This window comes from Drosophila pseudoobscura, chromosome X (assembly GCF_009870125.1).
Source record: "Drosophila pseudoobscura strain MV-25-SWS-2005 chromosome X, UCI_Dpse_MV25, whole genome shotgun sequence".
In the NCBI taxonomy this organism is placed as follows: Eukaryota; Metazoa; Arthropoda; class Insecta; order Diptera; family Drosophilidae; genus Drosophila; species Drosophila pseudoobscura.
In genome coordinates this window covers 55,680,250-55,706,821 of record NC_046683.1, presented here as the reverse complement: position 1 = coordinate 55,706,821, position 26,572 = coordinate 55,680,250, and the positions used below count along the sequence as shown (strand labels likewise).

At 49.3% G+C, this 26,572-nt stretch overlaps 2 protein-coding genes across 8 annotated transcripts in view; both read right to left on the bottom strand.

The window, feature by feature from the left end:
• The window catches only part of Rbp6 (RNA-binding protein 6), a 191,368-nt gene extending 168,393 nt beyond the window's left edge, over positions 1-22,975 (bottom strand). The window contains exons 1-3 of one of the 6 annotated variants that reach the window (XM_033384869.1): positions 22,513-22,975; positions 19,579-20,413; positions 6,289-6,329 (exon numbers count right to left, since the gene is read on the bottom strand). In XM_033384869.1, coding sequence (XP_033240760.1) covers positions 6,289-6,329; positions 19,579-19,691 — 154 coding nt within the window. In that variant the 5' untranslated portion in view covers positions 19,692-20,413; positions 22,513-22,975. Of the gene's footprint in view, positions 1-6,288; positions 6,330-14,229; positions 14,345-19,578; positions 20,414-22,512 lie in introns of those variants that run through there. The other 5 variants (XM_033384873.1, XM_033384874.1, XM_033384870.1 and 2 more) reach the window with 5 other exon arrangements.
• A 357-nt stretch (positions 22,976-23,332) lies between these two features.
• On the bottom strand, positions 23,333-26,572 carry LOC117184715 (AFG3-like protein 2). Of its 2 annotated transcripts, none has more exons than XM_033383409.1 (4): positions 26,276-26,572; positions 25,693-26,177; positions 25,188-25,583; positions 23,333-25,130 (listed from the first exon to the last, which is right to left on the bottom strand). In XM_033383409.1, the coding sequence occupies exons 1-4, from the start codon at positions 26,357-26,359 to the stop codon at positions 23,636-23,638; spliced, it is 2,460 nt and encodes an 819-aa protein (XP_033239300.1). In that variant the 5' UTR covers positions 26,360-26,572; the 3' UTR covers positions 23,333-23,635. The 2 variants fall into 2 exon arrangements, with proteins under 2 accessions (XP_033239300.1, XP_033239301.1); XM_033383410.1 differs by having other exon boundaries at positions 25,693-26,174; positions 26,276-26,571.

Sequence of the window (26,572 nt, the reverse complement as noted above, 5' to 3'; positions counted from 1 at the left end):
CCCATTGAAATATTGAAAAATATATCAAAATCTCCCTTCTATGGTTTGTAGCCTGTTTTGCTGGATAAATATCCTAGTTCTGCCTTTTACTGGCAAAAAAAACACCCATAAACGTCACAACCAACTCTTAAAAATATTGAAAAACCCTATAAAAATTCGCCTTCTGTGGTTTTTACCATTTCTACTTGATACTTACCCTAACTGATTGGTAAGCGTTTCAAAACCAAAGTTCTGCCTTTTATTGTAAAAAAAAAACACCCATAAAATATTGAAAAATATATCAAAATCTGCCTTCAATGGTTTTTTGTCTGTTTTGCTGGATAAATATCCCTAACCGGTTCGTAAGCCCAGAACTAGGGCTTTTATTGTCAAAAACTTCACCAATACACGTCGTATTAAAAATATGGAAAAACCTACAAAAATCCGCCTTTTGTGGTTTTTTTTATCCATAACCGATTCGTAACCGTTTTAAAGCATTAGTTCTTCCTTGTATTGTCTAAAAAAACACCTTTACACGCCACAACCAAATATTTAAAATATTGAAAAACCTATAAAAATCGTCCTTAGGTGGTTTTTTTATGCCGGTTCTACTTGGGAAATATCCCTAACTGGTTCGTAAGTCCTAGTTCTTCCTTTTATTGTAAAAAAAAACACCTTTACACGCCACAACCAATTCTTTAAAATATTGAAAAACCTGTAAAAATCCGCCTTCTCTGGTTTTTCCATCGGTTCTCCCTAATAAATATCCCTAACCGTTTCGCAAACGTTTCCTTAAACGCCTGAAACGTGCCTTCAACAGAGCTCTTTCTTGTGGCTCGCTGCCGAAGCCCTTTCCGGCGGCGTCTCGAAATGCACACGACTCCCAGCCGCAGGATCAGGGGCTTTGTTTGCGGGGCGCAAGCCTTAGAACTCTTTTCAGGACATCATCTATTGACTTTACCTGGACAATTTCGGCGGCGTCAAAGGGCAAAGATTGAGGAGGAGAAGGGCAGAGGGGCAGAAGGGGAGCGGGGGTTGGGGGGGGGGGGGGGGGAAGGGGTGTTCGTATAAGCCCCAGATATGCACACAGTCATAATGCCAGATGCAAACAAAGAGCAGAGGCTAGAGAGTTCCTTGAAGGCTGTGGGCTTCATTTTCATTTGCATGACGGAAAAAAAAAACAAAAAAAAAACACAAAAAAAAGCACACAAAAAAAAAAAACAGTAAAAACAGTTGGTAATAATAATAAAAGGCGAGTGGGCCGCAAATGCATATTTATTTGCCCAAAGTATTCCGTATGGCGGTACGGGCGTTAAGGCCGTATCCGTATCCGTATCTCGGGTTCCACTCTCCATTCTGCCCCGAACGATGGATGGATGGATGGATGGATGTGGATGGAGGTGCATGGATATGTGTGCATAGATTTCCACCGTTTCGTTAGCTCCTTTTTATTTGGTTATTTGTTGCATGAGTAATGGGGCATCTCCTCGGCTGCCTCCCTCCCTCCTCCCTGCCTCCTCCGCTGCCGCTGCTGCCGATGCAAATGTACTGCGGATACAGATACAGAGAGTATCTGTATCTTTAGTGCATATATAAATAGTATTTCAGTTGAACGCACATCCAAAATAGCAAAAGCAAAGCATGGAGGAGGGGGAAGGGGGGGTGTGTGGGGGGCCAGGGGCACCCGTTTCGTATTGTATTTCGAAAAATGTTGTTAAAATTGACACAAAATCAGAGACGAGCAGAAGGAGGAGTCGCCTCCGTTGAGACAAAGGCCCCAGCCCCAGACCCAGCCCCAGCCCCAGCCCCGAGCGGCCTTTCATTCACTGAATCTCTGGCTGTGTGAATGGGCCAGAGAGAGAGGGGGAGAGAGAGAGAGCGAATCCGCAAATCCGTAGCCCCAAAAGTCGGAGACTGAAGCGAGTGTTTCCCGGCGATAGCAGCGCAAATACATTTCATTTCGTCAATGCGCATACAATTACTTCCAGCAAACTGCTTGCAAAATTAAAATTAAATTACGAGCCAGATATTCACCTCCAAGACGGAAGGGGGGAAGAGGGGCGAAGAGGGGGAGGGGCGTAGAGGGGCGCCAAGGGGTGGTGGGCAAAAGTTCATTAAGTTATAGATGACGTGACGTGGTAGTTGACACGAAAAACGACCCGAGAATGGGGCACCACAAAGGCTCGATGGAGGGGTGGGTGGAGGCCTGGGTGGAGGCCTGGGCTGAGGCCTGGGTGGCGTTATGGCTGCCTGAGAGGAGGGGGCGGGCTGCCTGGGTGGCCACCTAAGAACATCATTAAGTAGCTGCAAGACAATCGTGCCAATCATTAAAAATCTTTGGGCCACAAGCTAAAGTCAAACGCTTTTGTGAGTGGCTGAAGCCGAGGCCGAGACGGAGGCCGGGACGGAGGCTGCAATGCGGATGCTTTTCCCTCAGATCTTCTGCAGCTATCAACACGTTCCACAGACTCTGCCACTGGTGCCACTGGTGCCACTGTTGCCGTCGTCGACCTGTCTAAAGCAGCCTCTAACTATGCTGTTAGACCCCGCCCCCACGCCCCACCCCCCAACCCCCCATGCGCATGTTTATAGACGCCCTAGATTAGGTCTTTGTCAGCAAATTTCGAGTGTGTACTGTAGCGGAGGAGAGGCATATGCCATATGCCACATGCCACATGCCTCGTGTGTGTGTGTGGGTGTGTGTGTGGGTGTGCTCGAGTGGCGATAGCTGCGAAAAATCCAAAGCATAAGCTTTTGGCGCGAGTGGAAGCAGCCCACTTGAGGCACAGTGCAGTGCAGCCCAGCCCAGCCCAGCCCGACTGTTCCGGCCTGCCTCCAGTGGCTTCAGTGGCTTCGGTGGCAGCCCAGGACGCCAGCGAGAGACTTGGCCTGGCCCAGAGGTAAGAGGCAGGCGGTAGGAGGCAAGAGGCAAGAGGCAGGAGGCAGGCGGCAAGAGGCAGGAGGCACAACAACTGCAGTGCCCGCCAGCCAGCGGTGGCGCAACGAAATCAAAAGACAAGAAACAGCAGGCCATCGCCGAGGGCTGAAGGCTCGGACTTTCGGGTTCTTTGAGCCCCAAATGGCAGCTAATTGAATTGTTTTTGGGCCTGGCTGGACTGCTGGCCTCCTGGCCTTCTGGCCTCCTGGACTGCTAAACAACAACAGCAAATATTTACATACTCGGAAAGGTATTCGAGGGTTTTCTGTGGATTCGGATATAACCGATTCGTAACCGATTCATTCATAAGATTCCTAGCCGATTCAAAGCCCATTCCTAGCCGATTCATAGCCGATTCATAACCCATCCACAACCGATTCATTCATAAGATTCATAACCGATTCATAACCCATTCACAGCCGATTCATAGCCGATTCGTAGCCGATACATTCATAAGATTCATAGCCGATTCATAGCTGATTCTTAGCCGATTCAGAGACGATTTATAGCCGATTCGCAGCCGATTCATTCATAAGATTCATAACCGATTCATAGACGATTCATAGACGATTTAAGGCCGACTTAAAGCCGATTCATAGACGATTCATAACCGATTCGGTAGACGATTCATAGTCGATTCATTAGTTCTTTGAATTCGAGTCCAAGGAGACAATATTCTGGCAGCAAAGGCCAGTATTTATGAGATATTTTAGTAGTTTTGCCACAACCGATTCATAGCCGATTCATTAAACGTTTACTAGAGCCAAAGGAAACCATATTCTGGCAGTAAAGACCATCTTAAAGGCTTAACATGGCCAAAAATATGGCCCAATTCGTTAAAGGGCTATTTGAATCAAAGAAAACAATATTCTGACCCAAAAAAAGCCTTCAAAGATCAGTTTTCGTTGATTTTTAGACGCAGGAAACCAAATCCAAGAAACCCCCTCTGGAAGGTGGGAAAAAAACGTATTATAGGCGCTACTCAAACGATATCTATAGGGATTTCTACCTGTACTATACGATATGGCCACAATCCGAGCTCCTGCCTGGCATTCGTGGCACAGTAGGCCCTCGATTTGTTGGGTCCATCAACTGCCTTGTCTGGCATTTTTTGGGGTCATTATTTAAATTGGCGATTGATAACCGATGCGGCCCAACCCCTGGCACGTGCCACTCATTGACCCCGCCTGCAATTGCCCTTCCCTTCCCTTCCCTTCGCTTCCCCTTCGATTCGATTCGATGCCATTGCAATTGACTTCTTGGCCATGTCTCGAAGGAGTCTCTTCCGCCAGAAAGAGACAATTTTTTACGCCCATCGTTTGCGGGTTTTTCTCGCGGGGCGGTTTGGGGGGGGGGGGGGGGGGGGGGGGGCTAATTTACCAGGCAGCTCCATTGGGAGGGGAGGGACCAAAAAGGCGGCTGCCAAGAGCGAAAATAAAAATTAAAAAAGATATAAGACACACAGACAAACACACGTCCGAAAAATGGCCAAAAGATAACAAAAGAGAGACAGAGAGAGAGAGGGAGAGAGGGAGAGAGAGAGAAGCAAAAACACACTACACTCGGCAAAGGGTAGAGGGGAGGCAGGGGACTGGGGAAGGGGCAAGGGGGGGCATTGAAGAAGCCATTTGAAAATTTGAAAATTTTTTGGCACAGGTACAGGAAAAACCTACACCCCTTCCCGCCCCAGCCCCAGCCCCTGCTTCAGACCCTGCCCCTGCCCCAGCCCCTGCCCCTGCCCCACTCCTACAAAAAAACAAAAAAACTGAGAAAAAGAGACAAACCCAAAGACCGCATTGACTCTTCAACTATTGCTGCCGCATTTGTGCGATTGTATGGGTACGTATCTGTATCTGTGCTCGTGTATCTGTAGATATGCGCTATAGGTTATAATATGTTAGCGTAATGCCCCGGACGGAGGGACGGAGCGACGGAGCGACGGAACGACGCGAGTGGCACACGGCTCTGCCGATGATGGGCGGAGCCAACAAATTCGCTAAACAAAAAACAAGCGCGCTCGACCCCAACGCCAGCAGCAACAACACAAAGCGTGTGTATCTATGTATCTGTGTATCTATGTATCTATGTATCTGTGTGTGTGCACTGCAGATGTGTGTTGGCGGCGGCGGCGGCTCTAAGGGCTCCCAAAAGGCAAGCGCATCTTGCCAGACGACTGTTGCAATCCCTACTGTGGGGTTACCCCCCCCCCCCCCTTGGCTGGTTTGTATCTTTTTCTGTCGGAGTGCCATCCAAAAATTTGGTTAATATGAATGCTCGGAAGCTGTGGCTGTGGATCTGCCTTTTGATTAGTCTAATGAAACTATGCGGCAGAGGGAGACCACCCCTCCCCTCCCCCCTACCCCCTCCCCCATCTGCATCTGCATCTGCATCTCTCCATTCTCTGTGTATCTTTGCATCTTTCAGGCCTCCACAATTGAAAAAAGGGAGCAAATCTCAAGCATTTGATCAATTACAATTTCAATTTAAAGGCTAGCCCCCCTCCCCCACCCCCTCCACCATTCCCCCGTCTCCTTGTTCTCCCGCTTCTACTTCTCTATTGATTCATTGTTTTCTCAATGAGAAAACAAGAAAACGAAACCAATGAAAACGGGAATCAATTCGTCTCGTTTTTATGGCAATTCAAATTGAGATACAAAATTCAGTTAGATATACAGCAAATAGATACGTTTCCCCCCTAGCCCCCTCCCCGCCCCCCATCCCCAGGCGGGAGAGAAGTGTAGACTTTCGACTGTGGAAAACCTTGAGAAGGTGCCGTGTTTATTCGTGTTTATTCCCTCCTCTGAAAGATCTTCGGTTTCCCATTTTATTTAAGAGAAATCTACATACATCTGTATCCCATATTCAGGTATCTTTTGAGCAATGGATCGTGTATCTCTGGCTTAGGAAATCGAAGCATGCAAAGTGCTTTCCAAAGAGACTCCACTCTTTACCTTTTCTGCGTTTTCCCGAAAGAAATCTAGCCATAAATACCCCTAAAAAACCCTCGAAATTGAGCAGATTTGCTCTGAATTTATTTCAGATTTGCTTTCTTTGGTTTTAAGAGCAGGGAATCTTCCCGGCCCTTCGAAGTCCCCCCTGAAAACTCGTTGAAAATCTTCGATTCGTATCGATCTTCAATCGTTTTTGTAACACCTATGTGGAAAACCTTCAGAAGGTCTTTTATCTCGTCTTGCCGGGCATTTGGATGGGCGATTTCCTGGCTCTCTTGTTAGCAAAGGATCGACAAAGTGCATCCGCGGTTGCTAATTGGGACGACCCCCTTTCGCAGGGGCCTTTCCATGCCACGAATTGTGGCACCCGCCAGCTAATTGTCAGTTAAGTTTCAGTTAAAACAAAAGATTGAGACTCACCTGGACTCGTCTGCCAACTGAGGCCGCCAATGAACATTTTGCTGCAACGAGAAAGATGATAAATGAGGCAAGAAATTAGATAAATGTTGGGGCTATTGGAACTAGAAGACGAAATGCCAGACGAAATGTCTTTTATTAATTCCTGCAGCAAGGCCCGTGATGGAGGGAGGGGTGGGACAGGGAGGGAGGGGGGCACCCTTGTGGCATCATCATCATCATCATCATGTTGATGTCTCTGTTGTCTTCATCATTATTTAAATCATAGAAAATAAGCCGCTTTTCCCGGGCATTGTTTTTCAGGCTGGAACAAAAATCTCACCCGCCACTCATTCTCCCACAGGTTACCACTCCCCCCACCCCCCTCACCACCCTGTACCCCCTTTTCCGTCTAGACCCAGACCCATGGCTTATGCAACAAAGGAAAAAAAAGAAGTCGTTGATTTTGTGCCAAGCAACAGATGCCCTCTCTCTCTCAGCCTTTCTCTCTCTGTGTGTCTCCTCAAATGAGAGAAGAATTCGTGGGGGCTTTTATTTTGTATTTCCAAAAAAAAGAATGATGATTTTGGGGCATATTTTAGGGGAATACCACAGTCAGATCTACATTTTAGAGGCTACTTTGTAGGGAAACTGAGGGATCTATTCATCAGGTCTCGCCAGGGTCTCGTTTTGGGAGGCCTTTTGGTGGAATCATTCCATAAAGATTTGTCTTTCCATCATCTATCATTTATAGGCATCATTGTGCCTTTCCTTCCATCATTCCATCACCCTTCTATCATCATTCTAAGCCCATTCGATCATTCCAGCATGGTCTTTCTTTGGTATCATCAATTCTGGAGGCATACCCCCTGGTTCTGTGGCACATCTATCCCCCCTCGGAGCCAGATATAGCCCAGAAGGAAGTCCCCTATTCTATGGCAATGAATCCTCTAGTTCTCTAGTCCTCTAGTCTCCCCTCTGAAACCTCTAAAACTAGATCCCCTTGACAAGCTCCACGGAAAGACTGAGGGACTCTCTCCCTGGAAGACCACAAATATAGTGTATGGGGGGAAAACAAAAGGCAAAGGCTCTGTGCCCAAAACGAAAGTAGGCGGCAGTAACGACGACGACGACGACGACGACGACGACGACGACAATGATTATGAAAACTTCAACAAACTGCAAAAGAGCGCAACAGTGGCCTGCAACATACAACGAAAACGGTGGCAGCAAAGGGAAGTGGCAGTGGAAGTGGACCAGCCAGTAGTGGGGGCGGGGGCGGGGGCGGGGGCGGGGGGGAGTGGCAATGTTGGTGGCGACACGAAAAACGAATGTAAAACACACACAAAAATGCATAGAAACACAAATTGCAATGAAAAGCAAAATAAAAAGGGCGGGGGGGACTGCCAGAGGGAAAGAGAGAGAGAGAGAGAGAGAGGGAGACAGAACTAAATGAAAATGTTAATAAAATGTGCAACAACAAGAGCTGCAACGGCAGCGGCAGAGGCAGCAACAAAAGAGTAACGAAAGCTAAAAGAAAAACTAAACCAAAGAACGGAAGAAGCGTCGAACTGCAGCAGGAAAAGCAGCTGGAAAATGGTCGAAAAGAGAGGTGGGTGGGGGGGCGGTGGGGGCACAGAAAACCCCCGTGAAAGTAGGCCTCGGAATTCAAGTAGTTTTTCGGGAAGGGCCCCTGCCCCAACCACCACCCCCCACCCCCGACAGACTCTGTCATTAATCAATGTTTTCTGTATTTTGCAGCCGATTTTCCGGGCGATTTCCCAAAACTGGTTTTAGATGCGAGTTTTTCCTTGGGAACTCCCTTCATTTTCCATGCCGCACAATCAATCTTCATGGAAAAGTCGAGATATCGGAGGGAGGGAGAGGGGGAGAGGGGGGCGAAAACTAAAACTAAAAGATGCCCCAAAATATGTTGCAAATTTGGTATTTTTTTAAGCAGATTTTCGATCTCATTCATCATTTTTCGAGGGGCTCCATCGATTCGCGGGCTTTTCATTAAATTTTCCCCTCTCTCTCACTCTCTCTCTCTCTCTCTTTTGGTGTTGTTGTTTTTCCGAGAGATCTCATCATTCATCGGCCGCACCCTCTTCACCCTCCCCCCCCCCTTCGTTGGTCGCTGGCGAAATGGTCTCCTGATGCTGCTGACTGATCCACAAATATTTGTATTCATTTCATGATAATTCTCTTTGCTTTTGCCGCTTGCAGCATTGTCTGTGGGGCACCGGCGGTGCCCCATTGGTTTTGTGCACCGCGGGTGACCTTCGAACGCACTTCTCTACCCCCCCTTGTCGCCCCCTCGTCGCCCCCTCGTCGCCAGCCAATTGCGAGTGCACCAAATAATGCGCGCGACCTTGTCCCAAACTGGCAATCAGTACGAGACCTGCCACCACCCTCCGCCCCCCCCCCCCCTGCGCACACCCTCCCCAGGCAGAGCGTCGCGTCGTTCAGCGTCCAGCTGTGTGACGCGTAATTTTTGCAAAAAAAAAACACACAACAGATTGGGGCGGACAGGAAAAGGGGTGGCCGGGTGCGGGCAGGGGGGGTAAGGGGGTGGCAGGGGTAAAAAAGTGTCAAAGTCAACGCTGAATACTGTCTAAAGCGATAGATTCATTCCGTTCGTTTCGTCGTTTCGTATCGTTTTTGCCATTGCAAAAGATTACGAATACGCAGTGGTGTCTGCCTTCTCCTTCTCCTTCTCCTCCTCCTCCTCCTCTTCCGATTATCTGTTCCTTTGGGTGTCTCCCTCCCCCCGACCCCCCCCAGGGTGGGTCCCGCGGGTGCCATGCCACCAGAGAGCTTTGATGACATTTGCCTTTGTCTTTTACAACATATCTCCTGCCTCTGCCCCTGCCACTGCTCCTGCTCCCGCTCTAGCTCCCGCCTCTCTTATGGCATAGCTCCCCTTTGGGGCATGGCATTGCCGGCTTATACTACAGTTTTCGCAGCTATTTACAGATTTGCCACAAGTCTCCATCTCCTCCTCCTTCTCAGACACACACACAATCCTCCCGTCCCGTCCCTCCCCTCCCCTCCCTCATGTGTGGAGTAGGTTGAGTGTGGTTTAGAGGGGGCTGGGTGGCTGGGGGCGCCAGTTAGTTGGTTCGTGGTTACGGGGGCGAGGGGGTTGGGGGGGTTGGGGCTGCACTAAGCTTACGAGTCATAAACAAGTCAACGCAACATGTCCGATTAGTAGTGCAACCACCGACGACTGGCATTTGTCACCCACAGCCTAAGCCACGAGCGTGTGGGCGTGGGCGTGTGGGCGGGGGGTAGTGGCAAGAAGATGCTGCCTGCCACACGACGATTATTCCTTGCCTTCCTGCCTGCCACCGAACTCTAATCTGCACTTGCAGAAACAAATCCCCACACAAAGATCCTTCAGACGAGAGGGAGAGAGAGAGAGAGAGGGAGAGGGACAGAAGGGTGATATATGAGGCAGGCAGGCAGGATCCAAAGGATCCCCTGCGATCTGCCGCTAATCTATCTCTAAATTTCAATTAATTCCCGTGCCCGCAGTTTTGTATCTTTTTGTCGAGTGTATCTGCCATCGAAATCCGCTCTATGGCCTGCCGCGGGGGGGCATGGTGGGGGGGGGGGCATGGGGAAGGTACAGCCCTGCTGCTCTGCTGCTCGGTCACATTTGCTTGCATTACGAAATAATTGTAAAGCGCACGTCACTTTTCTATAGGCCTTCGTCTGTCTATCCAGTTCTGCCCCCCTTCCCCCTCCTCCCCCTCCCCCCACACTCTGGGGCAGCAGCAGCAGCAGCACTCTTGGGCCATTCATGCGCAAGTCGTCATCCATCGCCCCATTCACGGAGGCCCATGTGCCTGTCCCGAACCCGTACACAGACCCGGACCCGGGCCCGGTCTCGGGCTCCGTTCAGCGAGGTTTTGGCTTTGTGCTTGACGCCCGCCACTGCCACTGTCTCTGTCTCTGGCTCTGGCTCTGGCTTTGCCTCAGTCTCTGCCACTGCCACTGCCTCTGCCTCTGCCACTGCCACTGCCTCTGCCACTGCGCTGACGTTCGCTTTGCCGCTTGTTTGCCATTCAAAATCCGTTCAGACTTTTGTATGCACATCACAAGTGTTGCCCTCTCGCTTCTTCTGCATTAAATTTGCATATAATGCCATCTCTCTCTGCCCTTTCTTTCTTCTCTCCCTCTCCCTCTCCCACTCCCCCACTCTCCCCTCTATCGCTATCTCCCTCGCGCTGCACTAGTTGACGTTTTCTATTGTGGCTTCATTGTTGAATAGAAAAAATGTGCAAAATAGTAACGAAAAAAAAGAAACGAAAAGAAAAGAAAAATAGCAAAACAGCCAGAGGGGCAGCACCTCCACGCTCCACGCTCCACCCCCCCACCACCATGCCACACACGCATGCTGCTGCCACACGCGCTGCCTCTTGCCGCCGCTGCATCTCCGCTGCGTGGACGTGGATGCCATGCCGCTTACATGGAAATAAAAGTGCAGATCTTGTAACTTTAGTAATTTTTCACATGACAAATTATGTGAGCGGCGACCAGAGCGGGACAAGGTGCAGGAGGCGACGGAGGAGTACTATGTCGAGAGGCCAACAAAGGGGAGCAGCACCAGGACGGGGGGTGGGGGGGGAACAGACAGACACTCGTGGAGCACCACCAGCAGAGAGGGAGAGGCCATCCAAAAGGCGCCGAGTTGTGGCTTTTGAAAGCGGACAGAGTCCGCATTATGCAACAATGTGTGGCAGGCGGCATTAGAATGTATAAAACATTAAATAACTTTAAGGGCATGCCTTTAAGGCGGGGAAAGCAAGTCCCTGGAACCCGAACCCCCTCTCCACCAAGCTCTGGCCCCCAAAAGGTGTGTTGGGGCAACAGATTTGAGTCCCGTATCGTGACTCCTCTCACACACCAACAAAATTATAAAGCGATTTTTCCGTGCTGCTAAAAGCCAAACATCGAGTAAAATCCAATGCACATTTTATTTCATTATTTTCATTGCCTCGTCCCCACAAAATCCTCTGGACAATTTGACTCCCGCCAGGCCCAAAGCGACGCAGCAGCAGGAGGAGCAGCAGGAGGAGGAGGAGGAGGAGGAGGAGGAGCAGCAGGAGGAGGAGCCGGAGCAGGACCAGTGACAGAATGTGAGCAGAGGGTGGCTTCCGAGGGTCGAAGCTTTGATACCCTAGCAGGCACGAGACCTCGAAGGTATTCCTTTTGGGGCAGCAACCCATTATACCCTCTGCCAGGGTGTGCCACCCCCCCCCCCCCCCCCCTACCCGAATAATCCTGATGACTATCATGTGCGGCTATCAACAACATCATCAAAATGCACCGGCAACAACAAAAACAAAAAACGAGAACAAGAAAGACCAAGCAACATGAGGTACAGAGGAAGGGGTGGAGGGGGAGGGGGAGGGGGAGGCGATGGCGATGGCGAAGGCAGAGGAAGGAGAATGGATGAAGAACCACTGCAATTGCTTCGTGGTTACAACCTTTTCACTAAGAGAATGTAGTGCAGAGCAGGCAGGATGGGGGGAGGGAGGGAGGGACGAGATGTAGAGAGGATAGCGGAAATCGTTGGACACAAAACTAAAACGCATCGAGAGCACAGACAAGGCTAGACAAGGGGGCTGTAGAGGTACAAATGTGTCTGTGTGCGCCTGTGTGTGTGTGTGTGTGTGGCCTGCTAGAGAGATAGAGACAGTTATGGGAGCTGGAGAGTTGTAGAGAGTTGAAGGAGAGGAGGGGAGAGACGAACGCTAGGCCAAAGCATAAATATGCTGCTGCCGACAATTGTCTGAGACATTCGAAGGCAGCGCAGCCCAACGCCGCTCAGCGCCAGGCCACCGCCGGCAGAGGCTGAGTGTGTGAAAGCGACACTAAGCGGGGGGAGCGGGGACGAACGACAATCCCCATAGTGGGTGTGCATAAGAGGACGGTGGGCTGGGGTAAGAGAAAACACGCAAAACAGAGCAGAAATATGAACCGATGGTCAGGGAGAGGGAGTGCAAAAGTGAGACTGAGCGGAGAGTGGAGAGCGGAGAGCGGAGTGCGGAGAGCGGAGAGCCTAGAGAGTGAGCGGTAAGCGAGCGTCAGACAAAGCCAGGCACCGGCAACGGCGGCTAAATGTTGGCCAGGCGGCGGCAGAAGCAGCAACAGAAGCAGCAAATCTTTTATAAAGCAGCAGCGTACCCACACTGAAAGAGAGAGAGAGAGAGAGAGAGAGGGGAGAGGGAGAGATACGATAGTACAGTGGGTGATGAGTGTTGAAACAATAACAAAAACCAACTCTGGAGGGGTCACAGTAGGTGGAGCGGATAATAAACTACTGTTCACGTTTGCCAAAATTAAATATTCTCATACAAATATTAATGAAATATTCAAATTATTTATTTATTTAGTCAATGTTTACAGCGCGAGTTATTCAACTGGAAAATGCCACGCAGATCTCTGTGCGAAAACTTTGCATTTTGTTACCCACTGTGTAGGCCGGGACGCGACGTGTGCTTGTGGCCTGCCTGTGGGTGGGTGTGTGTGTGCCTGTGTGTGTGTGCTTGATAGTGTGCGTAATGCGAATGTGCACGAAAAAGCGTAATAGAAAAAGAACTTTACAGTTGCATCGATTTAATCGTGCGGAAAGCTAAATATGAAGGAGAAGAGCAGAGGAGAGAGGCCCATAGATGAAGAGAGAGAGAGAGCGGGAGAGAGCAAAAAGGGGTCCGACCAAGGCGGCGGACCCAGCGACCGGCGACTGCGTCTGGAGGCAACGTCATCAGCATCTCTCTATGGGCTGTAGGGCGGGAACGGTGTGGGGGGGTGGCCAGGGGTTCACTGGGGCAGAGGCACAGCCTAAATTGGGATACGCTTCGGCTCATTTAAAGCAATTCTACTGCCGCTCTACTGCCGACATCGCTGCAAACACAAACACAATTACCAGTACATGCAATTTATAATGAATAGCGAACGAAGGGGAGGGGTGGGAGAGTGGGGGGGGCGCAGCGCGGGTTTTTGGCGGGGTGGGGGTGGGGGGATAGAGGGTGCATTGGGGGGTCATATAACCCGCTGCACTTTGCGGTTCAAAGGATGCATTGTGCCGACTGCGATACAGATAGCAAAACTTTTGCGCTGCTTTCCTCTTTTCCACTTAGTTCTTCGTTTCCATTTCTCCATTTCTTGCAGTTTTCTTCTTTCTTTTTTTTATCGTTTATTGCATAACATACGCCCCACTTTTGCGCGGGAGGAGGAAACGGAGCCGGTAGACAGCGGCGGCAGCCAGGCGACCAATATAATGTTTGCCTACACCTATAACTGTTCCTCTCCTTCTCCTTCTCTTGTTCTTGTTCCTGTTTCTGTTTCGGTTCTGTTCTGTTCCACCCAAATCCCATTCGACGTCATTTTCTAATGGCGGCGGCTTATACTTCCTAACCAGGAAGAGAGTTTACTTTTTATTTTGCTGCCAAAAGTTATGACTGCATTTAGCAGCAGGAAAGGCAGCAGGGAAAACTTTCCTTAGCCTTGCATTGATTTCAAAAGAAAATCGCACAGAGAGAAATGTACTTTTTAGGCTAAGTATTGTGCTCGAGACTACAGCTGCTGCCTCTCCCGCCGTCTCCCTCTCTCATCTCATGTCAAGTAACTCCATTTTAATCGAACTGTTTACTTAAAAGTGCAACTAAGGCAAATGAAAAGTTTTAGGTTTCCCCAAATGGCGTGTCAGACGGGTAAGGAGATTGTAAATTGAATTTTGATAATGTCAATTGTGGAATTGCACACAAAAGTTTTTGCTATTTTTGCGGTTTAAGTGGATCTTCTCTCTACCCACCACCACTACAACCACACACACGCTCTCCTTCTCTGCCATTATAAAGTTCCGTTATTTGCTGGCTGCGGGCAGCAGATTTTGTCTCAACAAAAATCATGAATGTACACATTTATACAGAAAATAAACCCATTAAAACTCACCCGCCAGCTAACAAACATTGCAATCCCATAAAGGGGCAATATTTTGCAATTTGTTAACACATTTTAAAGCACTTTAAAACAACCGAAAACGAGACGCACCACGCACACGAACACGCACAGAAAACAATATATCGATGACCGGCTGACCGACTGGACCGATGATCACTATCGCGCTATCGAGTGCTGCTGAACAGCCATCGATTGATCGCTCCAGTGTTGGCAGTGTCCAGCATCTGTTTCGTCTGTTATTGTTTTTGTTTTTGTTTCTGTTTCTGTTTTATTGTTAGTTATAAAACGAAATCTGCAGCAAAGCTGGCCGGACTGGCCGGGCTGGCACTTTACGCTAATGGCTGGCTGCCTGCCCCAGAGTCAAATTGCCCCAGGTCTCATTATGCATACCAAATGAAAGCTTATTGGCCGGACAAACAGCACAAACACGAATGCACGGGGACGGGGACACATCAGGGACTGTGCTGCGGGGACACGGACAAGGGATACGATACGGGGACTACGACAATGACAAGCAAACAACAGTTTGGGGCAATATGGAACTGCGCCGCACACAGCGACACAAAATCATTTGAAAGCAATTATATCGGACAAACAGGAGAAGTACATTGTGGATGTGACAGACGATTGGGTTGGGTAAATGGCGATGGGGATGGGGATGGTGATGGGGTCCGGTCACTCTCCGTTTTCCGTGGCTCCGTGCTCCTCCGTAGTCCGCGTAGAACATAGTACAATGAATCAATTTACGAAACGTAACAAAGCCGCAATTACAAGCAGAGCGAGAGCGAGAGAGAGAGGGACAGAGACAGAGACGGAGACAAGAAACAAAACGACAATTATGAAAAGAGCAGCGAGTGCAATTGCATTGCCACGCCAAACCGTCCCTTCCCCATCCCCCCACCCCTACCCTTCCGCGAATGACAACAACCTCTCTAACGGTTGCTGCACCAGTCGCTCATTGCATTCCCTCCATCGTGGTTCTCGCTGTTGTTGTTTCTATTGCTGTTGCTGTTGCTGGTGCTTCTGTCGATTCCTAGGCCCAAATTTTCGAAAGGGAGCGCTGGACGAGAGCGTGTACTGTTTTGTTTTTTTTTTTTTTTTTTTTTTTGCATTGCTTTTGGTTTTTCTCTGTTTTTGGGTGCCGCGTGTCAGTTCTAATGGATAATTGTCGAACCCGAATACCAATGCGGATGCCGTTGTCGTACGTAGCCATGTTCCCGCTGCTGCTGCTGCTGCCGCTGTCGTAGCTCATTCGCAGAGGGTAGCAGGGGATGGATTAGCTAGCTAAGCCACTGGGGGGGCGATGGGGACGATGGGGACCAAAAATAACCCAAATACTTGTTGATTCAGAGCCTGTTGGCGCAATCTATAATATTTGATGATTTCTCCAGAGTTTTGGTGATAAATCGGTGCGAAGATTCCTTTGGATATCTGATAAGCACGTTTTGGAGGACCTTTATACACAGAGAGCCCCCGGCATGCAGAGTACATAATTTGTCCTCAAGGATTTCAGGTATCGAGTGTCATTCGCGGCTGTTTTTTGGCTTCATCTAAGAAGTAATTAAGAAATATTAAGAAAAATACACCCTGCTCTCCTTTTGAACATGAATTTATGGACAGTACACCCCATACAACCAATACTCATCACTTTCCATCCCAAGAAAGCTTTGAATTCTCCTTAGGTTTGCATTTTCCAAACTAAATTTACCCCAAAAGCCAAATAAAGGTAAACATATCAAATCGTTACTCATATCTGCGCCAGCGAGTGAAGCGAGTGAGCCGGGGGTGGGCACAAGCCAGCGAGACGAGTGTGGAGGGGAACAATCCCTGCCCAGAACGATCCCCCTTCTCCATTCTAAAGGGTATCCTGCTAATCGATCAGCCTCGCCGCCAATGCCCGTCTCAATGCTCCACTCATTTGTTTGCTTTTGCTGCTTTTCATTTGCCACTAAAAATACATTGGCAAAGTGAATTATATTAATAGCAGGGCATTTATTTAGCTATTTCAAAGTTTTGTTGCATGTGTTTTACTTTTTATTTGCATTTTCTTGCGCCTTTGTGTTTATTTACTTTGCCATTTTGCGCCAGAAGAAGATCTCATCAGCCACCGATCGCCTCAGCCTTTCTCCTGCCCCTCGGGGGCCAAAGATCTCTCCCCCTTGTCCTCTATAAATTTTCGGAGGCAAAAGATCTGCCGTCGCCTCCTGTTTTTCCCCACCGCAGATGCCTTTTCCATGGACTGGGGGATTGGAGGCCCTTTTAAAAGATTTATAAAGTTGCCACAAGAAAGAGAGTCCGAGAGTGGATGAGTGGATGAGTGGGAGATGGATGAGCAGGAAGGCGGGACCGAGACCGGGAGACCGTTCAAATTTACTGAGCCATGGCGATCGCCGAGAGGAGAGCCACCGACCGACCGACCGCCAGTGAACGAAACTGTGAATGGAATTGTATTCGCATGATATTCCCCCGAAGTTGCACAACCGAAATAGAGCTACAGATTGGAGGATAGGAGGATGGGGAGGAAGAGAGCGCGAGAGAGAGTGAAAGATACAAAAAAGACACAAAGATGCGGATGCATTTGTATCTGTATCTGGGGGGAGCGTCATCAAAAGGTATTTTACATTAATTCAAGATTTATGCATTCAACATTCGCGCTACTAGGTGCTGCATTTCCCATTCGTGCAACGCCACACAAACTTTTACCCGACTCCCGCCCGCAGTTGTTGCAAACAGTTGCAACTGTTGCCAGTGTGGCACCTGCCAACATCAGCGGAGCAGCAGTGGCAGCGGCAGCAGGTGATCCATTTCTTTTATCCGGTAGCCTAAGGCCCGCTGCCCTGACTGCCACTTGAAGATGCAACATGCCCCAGCCTATTTTTGTGGCTGCTGCTGCTGCTGCTGCTGCTGCAAGTTGGCCAAAAACTAATGCAAATAGACAAGAAGAGCTGCTGCATCAAACATGCCTACAGCCCAGCCCTCCCCTCCCCTCCCCTCCCCTCACCAACCCTCCCATGTGCCACACACTCTTTGTGGAGTGCTGAAATTTGCAGCATTTCGATAATAGATATATATACAGCGAGGGGATATACGTATGTATGTATGTACATCTGTATGTATCGCATGTATATGCATGAACTGCATAATTTATGGGGATTGCGTGTTCAATGGATTGCGACGGCTGTCCGAGGCCATATGGCCATAACTGCTCCTCATATCCCGCCCCTTGCTCTTCCACGGAGATCTCTGCCCTGCCCTGCCCTGCCCTGCTCTGCAGATGGAGATAATCTCCGGGCTCCCGCCCGATTTGATGGAGAGTTTCTCTGATTCATGTTGACACGGGAGATGGTTATAGAGAGCTCCATTAGTGTCTCATATTTAAGATTAACTTTGTTTGAAGTTGCAAAAAAGTTTGGCAAGCGCTATGATTACGAGATTTATTCTAGGGGTTGAGATCCATGATCTCTGAGCCCCCTCTCATAGGTTTCATTGGGGTATTTTGGAAGAAGTTTCCTATCGAGATTTTTCTTTGATAAACAATGCATTTCGAAGCACCATTTCCCATAGATCACTTTCCATTGCCTATTCAAAAACTTCTAATCCTCCCAGTCCTTACTCCAATTACACTCCTTTCCCCCCCCCCCACACCCTCCATTCATATTCATTCAGCGGGAGCCCCATTTCCATACCCATCTTTCCTTTCAGCTGCGGTCCCATTTGCCACACATGAATACTAATGCCACATCGATTGTGGCATTCCTCCTTTCATAATTTGTTCACTTCATGGACTGCGTCAAAAGGCTGTTTGTTTGTGTTTGTGTTTGTGTTTGGGTGTGTGCGTGTGAGTGCGTGTGTGTGTGTGCGCCCCACATCATCATTACCTTTCAATCAGTGCCAGCAGTGCCAGCAATGCCACTCGACTGCCAATCATGTGATCACTCATTTGTTTGTCCGATGCCATATGACTTTCCACAGCCGTTGCATGCACCCCGCCCGAAACCTGATGCAAATTATCAGCAATGCAGCTTGCAATTAATCTGCTGCATATGACACCGCCACAATCACAACTTAACCCATTTTCGGGACAGACTATGATGCGGCACAGGAAGTGCCTGAGTGGCTAAGTGGCAGAGTGGCTGAGTGGCAGAGTGGCAGAGACTGGACCGATGATAAACTGTAACCAGAAGAAGGACGACCAAAGTCAGGACGAGAGCCGAGACTAGCAGTAACTGCAATGCACTAAAGCACTAAGCTCTCAATGGCTTTAATTGAATTTTGATGTCCTTGGCAAATTGTTTTCTAATTAGTTTCGCAGACTTTGCAGTCCCCTGTTCTCGTCCTGGTTCCGGCCTGGACGGTACCCGGACTGGACTGGACTCGGACTGGACTCGGACTTGGACTGGGCTGGACCCCGTAGTTGACATAGAAAAAGTTTCTGTCAACAGCTCTAACTGCTTTCACACTTCCCTCCCCCTCCCCAATCGCAGCCCTCCATTTCCCCGTCTCCCCGTTTCCCCGGCCATTTCCCGCTCTTCAATAATGACAAACTTAAAACTAAAACAATTAATGCCACAGCCACGACCTCAGACACACAGCAAAAACATTCAAGAACGGAACGAGATAGAGATTTCGGTGAAGTGCAGATCCAGATACTCTCTTTGAGAGATACTCTGCGATCCAGATACTCTCTTTGAGAGATACTCTGCTGTCTTGGGTTGTTGTGATGGAATTTGGTTAACATTTTGTGGCCTGCCATTTCTCCTCCAATGACAGCCCCTCCATTGGGCATGACTTTTAATCACTTTGTGATTTCGTCATCTTTTGAAATGCTTTTCCAGGGCTAACGTGGAAAGAACTCAAGCTTTGTATATACTCGTGAGTACATGGTTAAGTCTATGTCTAAGAACTGCAATAAATTAAGCTGCATATTGTAGAAATTCTTTGAAAAACAGCCGCTCGATTGGGGGCTAATTTTGGGAGAGTTCTGGAGCTATTAGCCTACAAAAGTAGTACAGTTTCAGATCATAGCATCCCTTAAAATATGCTCCCAAGTGTCTTGGAGAACTTGGGTAGTATTGTCAAAGAAATACAACAAAAGGGAAGAGAGATCTATAGCCAAAAAAACACCCATTGAAAGAAGCCGACTGACATCTAAGGGATCATAGGGATATGTAGATCCATAAAGAACCTAGGGTCTAAGAACTTGACAAACGTAGCTCTGTTTACGATGATATGCTGCCTATGCCAGGGTCCAAGGATTACACTGTAGGACCCTCTTAAAGGGCATAGCACAGGAGACGGGTTGGAGAGGGTGGGGGCGGAAAAAAAGAGAGAAACACTTACCCAGGATCATTGGGCACCTCCGACGGCGAGCAGGGACCCAGCTCCACTTGCTGTTGCTGCTGCTGCTGTTGTTGCTGTTGCTGCTGCTGCTGCTGCTCAATCTTGATGTCCATGATGATGTGGGGCAGTGTGGCTGGGGATGTGTCTTGGGGATGAATGTTGTCTGCTGCTGCCTGCTGCTGCTGCGGCTGCTGCTGCTGCTGGTCTGTTGCTACTCTATAATTGTTGCGCTAACGTCTGCTGTCCGGGCATTGAGCGCGGTGAAGGCGGCGTGGCGTGGCGTGTGGCGTGGCGTGTGGCGAGTGGCGTGGCGAGTGGCGTGTGGGTGGACGGGGGGATGCTGCTACGATTACTACGGAACGGCTAACAGTCCCGGCCCTTAATCATTGGCCACGCTAGTGGCTGCTGCTGCTAATCTGCTGTTTGATTTGCTTGAGGATTCCTTGATTTCCATTTGGCTACTGGATTTTGCCACTTCCTTTGCTTCTGATTTTGCTTCTGCTTCTGCTTTTGGCTTGACTTTGTTTGGTTTTAGGTTTGCTTTTGGCCGTGGCTTTCCTTTGGCTAATAATCAAACAGAATTGTTCACGTCTTTGGTTACATTTCACACTGGGAATCACATTTCTTGGTTGCTTCTTTTGTTGCTTCTTTCTCCTCGTTTTGCAGGCCACTTTTGGTTAGAATTTTTTTTAACAAATTTGTTTTTTTTTAGTTTATTTTTTTGTGTTTTTTTTGTGCTTATGGGATTATTGTTATTATTGTTTTAGAAACGTTGCGTTAACTTTTGTTGGTTTTGTTGTTGGATTCTTATTGGTTTTAAGGCAACATCGTATCACTGCAAAAAAAAATTTGTTTTTGGTTGCGGTTTTGGGCTTGGTGGTTTTGGGGGCTTGGGGGGGCGTGTGAAATTTAATTAAATTGTAATTTTAAACTTTTGGACATTGAAACTTTCGTGAGGCACCTCTCTTCCGCCTCCTCTCTTCGACGTTTCGATTCACAACAAAAAAAAGTGCAAAAAAAAGAGCTGCAACGTTTGGGTTGGGGCAGGAGCAGGGGCAGGGGCAGGGGTAGGGGCCTGCACAAACAGTGTGGGCGCAAGAGAGACACGGGGGAGTGCAGGTGGCTGGGTGGCAGGTGCCAGGTGCACGGAATTGACGGCTGAGTGACAATTTGGATGCGGTACTGCACGAGAGAGTGAAATAGATCTGCCGCTTGAAATAAATTAGACTCTGTTTATAGCCGAACTAAAGCCGGCCAATAAATTTAAGTGAAGGAACGACACTCCCAGGCGGAGTTTCAATCTAGTTATACAATCCATTTGTGGCCAAAAATGCAAAACCAGCGTAGCTACCAATAAAGGTTAGAATCCATAGTACTCCACTGAACTCTGTTGGAAATTTCATTCTTGTGAAGGGCATCTCATTCTGGAGACCTGTAGAAATAGCAATCATAAATCGCTCTTCCCATTCTTCCGCCCTAGAGGCCTTTCTCTTCACATCCATAACAGCTGACAGCTGTAGAAAAAGGGGTTACTTCCCTTCACTTCTCATTCTTAAGAGCCATAGAACTACATATCTATAGAAGACACAGGCCCTACTCCGAATTTCTCCTTCTACCAAAAATAAACCCAATCCACCCGAATAGAGCATCCTTATTTTCTTCAGAGGGAGGTCCCGAAACATCGGTAGACAGCCCTCTCGAAACTTTAGCGTTTGTAAGCTGAAATCAATGGGAAACATTTACCCTCACGATCAACTGAGGAGGACATCTTCCTGGCGATTATCATAATTATCTAACATCCGCCTAAAAACAGTTCTTAGCTGGATCTTGTGCAGTGTTTCTACGGCGGCAAGCCACCTGAATCTGAACAACCAGCCATCCCATCGGCTATTGCCATCAACGACATCGAATTTTTATAGCTCTGAACTTTTGTCTTCTCTTCTGACAATCTCTCTCCCTCGCTTTCTCCCGCTCCCTGTCACTCTTTCTCTGTTTTTGCATGTTGCTGTGTGCTAATACGCGCCTTGATCTTTTCCCACACCCACAACAACAAACAATTGATAGAGCAGGACAGAGATAGAGAGAGAGTGAGAGAGAGAGAGAGTGAGTGCGAAGAGGAGGAACATTGCATGTGCTGTTGACTCCCACAACAGCGACAGCGACAGCGACAGCAACAACAACAACCTCGTAATAACGCGCAGCATGCAAGCTTTCACAAACAGACACTCATACTCCAACGCACTCACACACACAAACTATCTGAGAACATGCACCGTTACAACGAGTTCAGAAGTTAACTGGCAACAGCAACAAACACGTGACCCGACAATTGCGACAATTGGCAAAGAACAAAAAAAAAACAAAAAAAAACACAAAAACCCCAACAAATCAAACACAAAAATTGCATTGTAAAAAACCCAAGAACGATCACCGCCAGGGGCCGGCAATAAATGCATCTCAGCAACGGAATTCGAATTTCGAACTTCAATCGCCGTTAAGAATGGACTTTCGCACTGGCACGTGTCCGTCAGTCGGACGTTAAAACATCTGAAAACATAAGTAAGCAGTCGAATATTCATAAGCTAATGATAAATTAAAATACCTCACATTGGTAAAAGGAACACAATAATGCAAACTTAACCAGCGCCTGCTGGTACCACATTGTAGGTAGTATCTGGTCATTGCAGATTCATCATCTTGCGACCCACTCAATTCGCTCTAAGCGATCAAATCAAAAAAAATATTAAAAAAATAAATGGACTTTTGCCGGCCGGCTAAATGCTAAATGCTACAAAACTGGAGAGGGAGATTCGAAGAAGAAGGATACGGCGAGCGGATCCCAAGGCAGGTAGAACTTTGATTTTTGTCCGCGCACTTTTTTCTTTCAGATTATTTTCCCAAAAAAAAAACTTGTATTTTGTTGTTTTGTTTTACATTATATAATCGTCAAATTGCATTCCACACAGCCATCGTCGATTTAACAAAATGCAATTCAGCCAACTGCTGTTGCTTATGATTATATTGTATGATTATTGGCTGAGTTATGGCCGGCGCACTCCACTTGCAACTGCAGCGGCAGATGATTCGGAACTGGGGGATTTCAGTGGAATACTATATTGTGGCTATTATTGCGACTGCGACTGCGACTGCTGCTGGCTGCTGCTGCTGCTGCTGTTTTCTGTGCGCGCACACGAACGCGACAACCAACAAAATGACTCTACGACACGGCAGGCGGCAAGCGGCAGCTGAGACCCCAACACACACTGGCCGCCAGTCGATGCGATGGTAGTTGTAGTTGTATTTGAGCAAAGCTTTGCGGCAACTTGCACTATTTAACGTGCCGTTCCGTGCCGTGCCGGCTGCACAAAGCGCATCAGCATCGGAACAGCTGATAAGTGATAAGCGGCCAGAGTCATTCAGAGAGAAAGAGAGAGACAGCGGGAGAGCATAGCCAAGCATGTAGAAACAATAAAGCTCAAAATTAAGAGCAAAAAAAGCTTAGAAAGCTTACACTGAGCAAAAAGGGAAAAGCAATAGAAATGATCCATGAACGAACTGCTACACAGGGTATAAATAAGCATAGCTTAGGTAAGGAGTGTAATCGAAGAGAGTGTACTCCATTCCAAATTCAGAATCACTGAGAGGCAAGATATTCCCAAAGAGCGGCTTACTCCACAACAGCGAAACCCTCCCACCCTTCTTCAATATACCTTGGGGGAGAGCGCTTTCACTGCCGAAAGCTCTATTCAAATTCTTGCGTTTTCCCACACTTAGAGGCGCTTTGAATTTATTGTCCCATGCTTAAAATACAGCTTACGGGGGAATTTAGTTTACAGATCTATGCCCCGTTCTTCAACACCCGAACAGGTTTCCATCGGGGCGTTCTACCTTAAAAATATGCAAACAAATTGTTTAAGAGCGTGCGCGTGTGTCCGGAACACTCCAGGCCTCGTTACCGCACTGCTCTACTCCTCCATCCTTCGGGGTTGCACATTCTCTATCTGTGACTAGGGATTACAACGAAAACAAAGAGACGGCGGTCCTTCTGGACAAGCGTCTAGCTGGTCTGGGTAGCCACTGGCTTGGTCGGGGGCGAAGGCGACGAGGAAGTGTCAGTGGGCGGGGTGATCTCCTTTTCCTTGTTCCAACTCTTGAGGCCCTCGGGCAGCGAGGTGTCCTCCTCGAAGGAGCCGGTGCCCTCGACAAACTCTTCGTAGGTGGACTTCTCCTTGAACGGACGCGGGCCGAGCAGCTCGATCATGTCGTCGCGGCTGAGCACCTCGTTCTGCAGCAGGCGCTCGGCCACGCGACGCACCTCCTCCTTGTGCTTGGTCAGCAGTTCGGTGGTGGCCTCGTGGGCGCACTGAATGATGGCCCGCACCTCGCCGTCGATCATCATCGCCGTGTCCTCGGAGTAGGGCTTGCTGAACACGGGATCGCCGGCCTGGCCCACATCGAAGCTCACCTGCCCGATCTTGTCGCTCATGCCGAAGCGCACCACCTGCGAGTAGGCGATGTCCGTGATCTTCTTCAGATCGTCCTGGGCACCGGTGGTGATGCGGTTGAAAAAGAGCTCCTCTGCCACTCGTCCACCGATGGTCATGCACATGCGGTCGAACAGCTGCTCCTTGGACAGTAGGTAGTGGTCCCTGGGCAGGTACTGGGCATAGCCCAGGCCCTTGCCTCGCGGGATGATAGAAACCTTCAGAAGGGGATCCGCATGCTCCAGGAACCAGCCGGCCACAGCATGTCCCGCCTCGTGGTGGGCCACCGTTTTCTTCTCCTCCGGCGCCAGCACATTCGTCTTCTTCTCCATGCCGGCAATCACACGCTCGATGGCCTGCTCAAAGTGCTTGAGCACAATCGAGTCCTTGGAGTCGCGGGCGGCAATCAGAGCGGCCTCGTTGCACACGTTGGCGATGTCGGCGCCGGTGAAGCCAGGCGTCATGGCCGCCATCTTCCGGGCCAGATCGTTCTTGTCCAGCTCCGCCTTCAGTCCGCCCAGATGGACCTTGAAGATGCTCGCCCTGCCCTTGATGTCGGGCGCCGGCACATAGATCTGACGATCGAAGCGACCCGGTCGCATCAATGCCTTGTCCAGGATGTCCACGCGATTGGTGGCAGCCAGCACCACCACGTTCGTCGTGGTATTGAAGCCATCCATCTCCACCAGCAGCTGATTCAGTGTGTTTTCCTGCTCCGAATGGCCGCCGAAAGTCTTGCCGCCTCGCTTCCGCCCCACGGCATCGATCTCATCGATGAACAGTATGCAGGGGGCATGCTTGCGGGCCATGGCGAACATGTCACGCACGCGAGACGGACCCACACCCACAAACATCTCGAGGAACTCCGAGCCGGACACCGTGATGAATGGAACGTTGGCCTCGCCGGCGGTGGCCTTGGCCAGGAGCGTTTTCCCCGTGCCCGGGGGTCCCGTGAGCATGGCTCCCTTTGGTATCTTGGCACCCAGGTCGATGTACTGCTGTGGATTCTTCAGAAAGTTGACAAACTCCATAATCTCAATCTTGGCCTCCTCGCAGCCAGCAACGTCCCTAAGGAAAGAATACCATAGATGAGACTTGTCCAAATTAGTTTGATGGAGGACTCACTTGAAGCGCACACCGATCTCTGTGGGATTTATCAGCTTGGCTGTGGACTGCATGACGCCGCCAAAGAGACCGCCACCCTTGCGTCCCCGTGCGCCGCCCATCATGTCGGCGGATTTGCGCATCATGTAGACTAGGAAGCCGATGATGAGGAGCGTGGGAAGCAGACCCGTCAGACTGGAGGCCTCCACCTCGTTGCGATAGATGACAGGTAAAAAGTTGATCGACTCCGTGCCCTGCTCCGTCTGGGCCGTCTCCAGGTTCCGCTCGAAGCTGTCCACGCTGCCAATGTTGAACCAGAGCACACCGCTGCCCTGGCCACTGTTCTGCTGGAGGCGCACGCGCACCCACTTCTTGTTGACCACCTCCAGTTTTTCCACAATTCCCTTGGACAGATAACTGGGCGCGCGGAACAGCAAATACAAGAGAAAAATTGATAAATTACATAATATATTTTATGGCACCACAGGTTGGGCCGCTGTAGACTTTAAGAGCAACGTATTCGCACCTGTTTACGAACTCCTTCCAGGAGATCTCCTTGTAGCCCATTTCGAAGAAGGCAAACGAGCCGACGAGCACCACGGCACCGATGGCCCCCAGCAGAATCCATCGCTCGCGATCTCCGCCACTGCCCTCGCTTATGGGACGACCGCCGGGGGGATTTGACCCTTTTCCAGAGGCTCCGCGAGAACTATTGCTAAACATCCCGAAATTCCAATCTGACTTAGACTCTGAAGCGGCGGCCGACTTGGACGTTTGCGATACTGTGGATTTTGGTTTGTCTGTGGCGGGTTGGCTGTCCTTGCCCGGAGCCTTCTTTTCCCCGGCAGCACCTTTCGGCTGTGTAGACTTGCCGCCGGTCTCAAAGAACTTTTCAAAGCCCTTCGGCGGCTTCTTGCAGAACAACTGCAGCTGCTCCACGAAGTAGCGTATTAGGGGCGTAAGTTGCCCCGGCAGCATACCAACGCCGACACCAGCTCCGCGCTGCACCTGCTGGACCAGAAGGTGGTAAAAAAGGATGGGGAGCCGGGCGTAAAAGGAGCGATTAAGTGCCTGACACCCCTTGGAAAGTCCGTCATCCTGTTACTCACTTTGTTTGGCAGCGGGCCGGACATGTAGCTGCGTCTCATCAGGCTGTTCATTGCCTTGGCCGTGCTTAGCAGCCGGAACGCCATGACTTCTTTGGGGTTATTCAACGATTCTGGATGACTGTTGTTGCGTTGCCTCCGCCAGGCAGATGCGTCTCCGATGCCTACCTACTACGTCTATTTGGTATAAAATACTAAGTCTTGTCGCCCTGACAAAGGTTGTCGCCTCATAGAGCAGGTTGTCGTTAGAAATTAAATAAAATAATTCTACAAAATATTACGACTAGAGGTGCGCTGTTG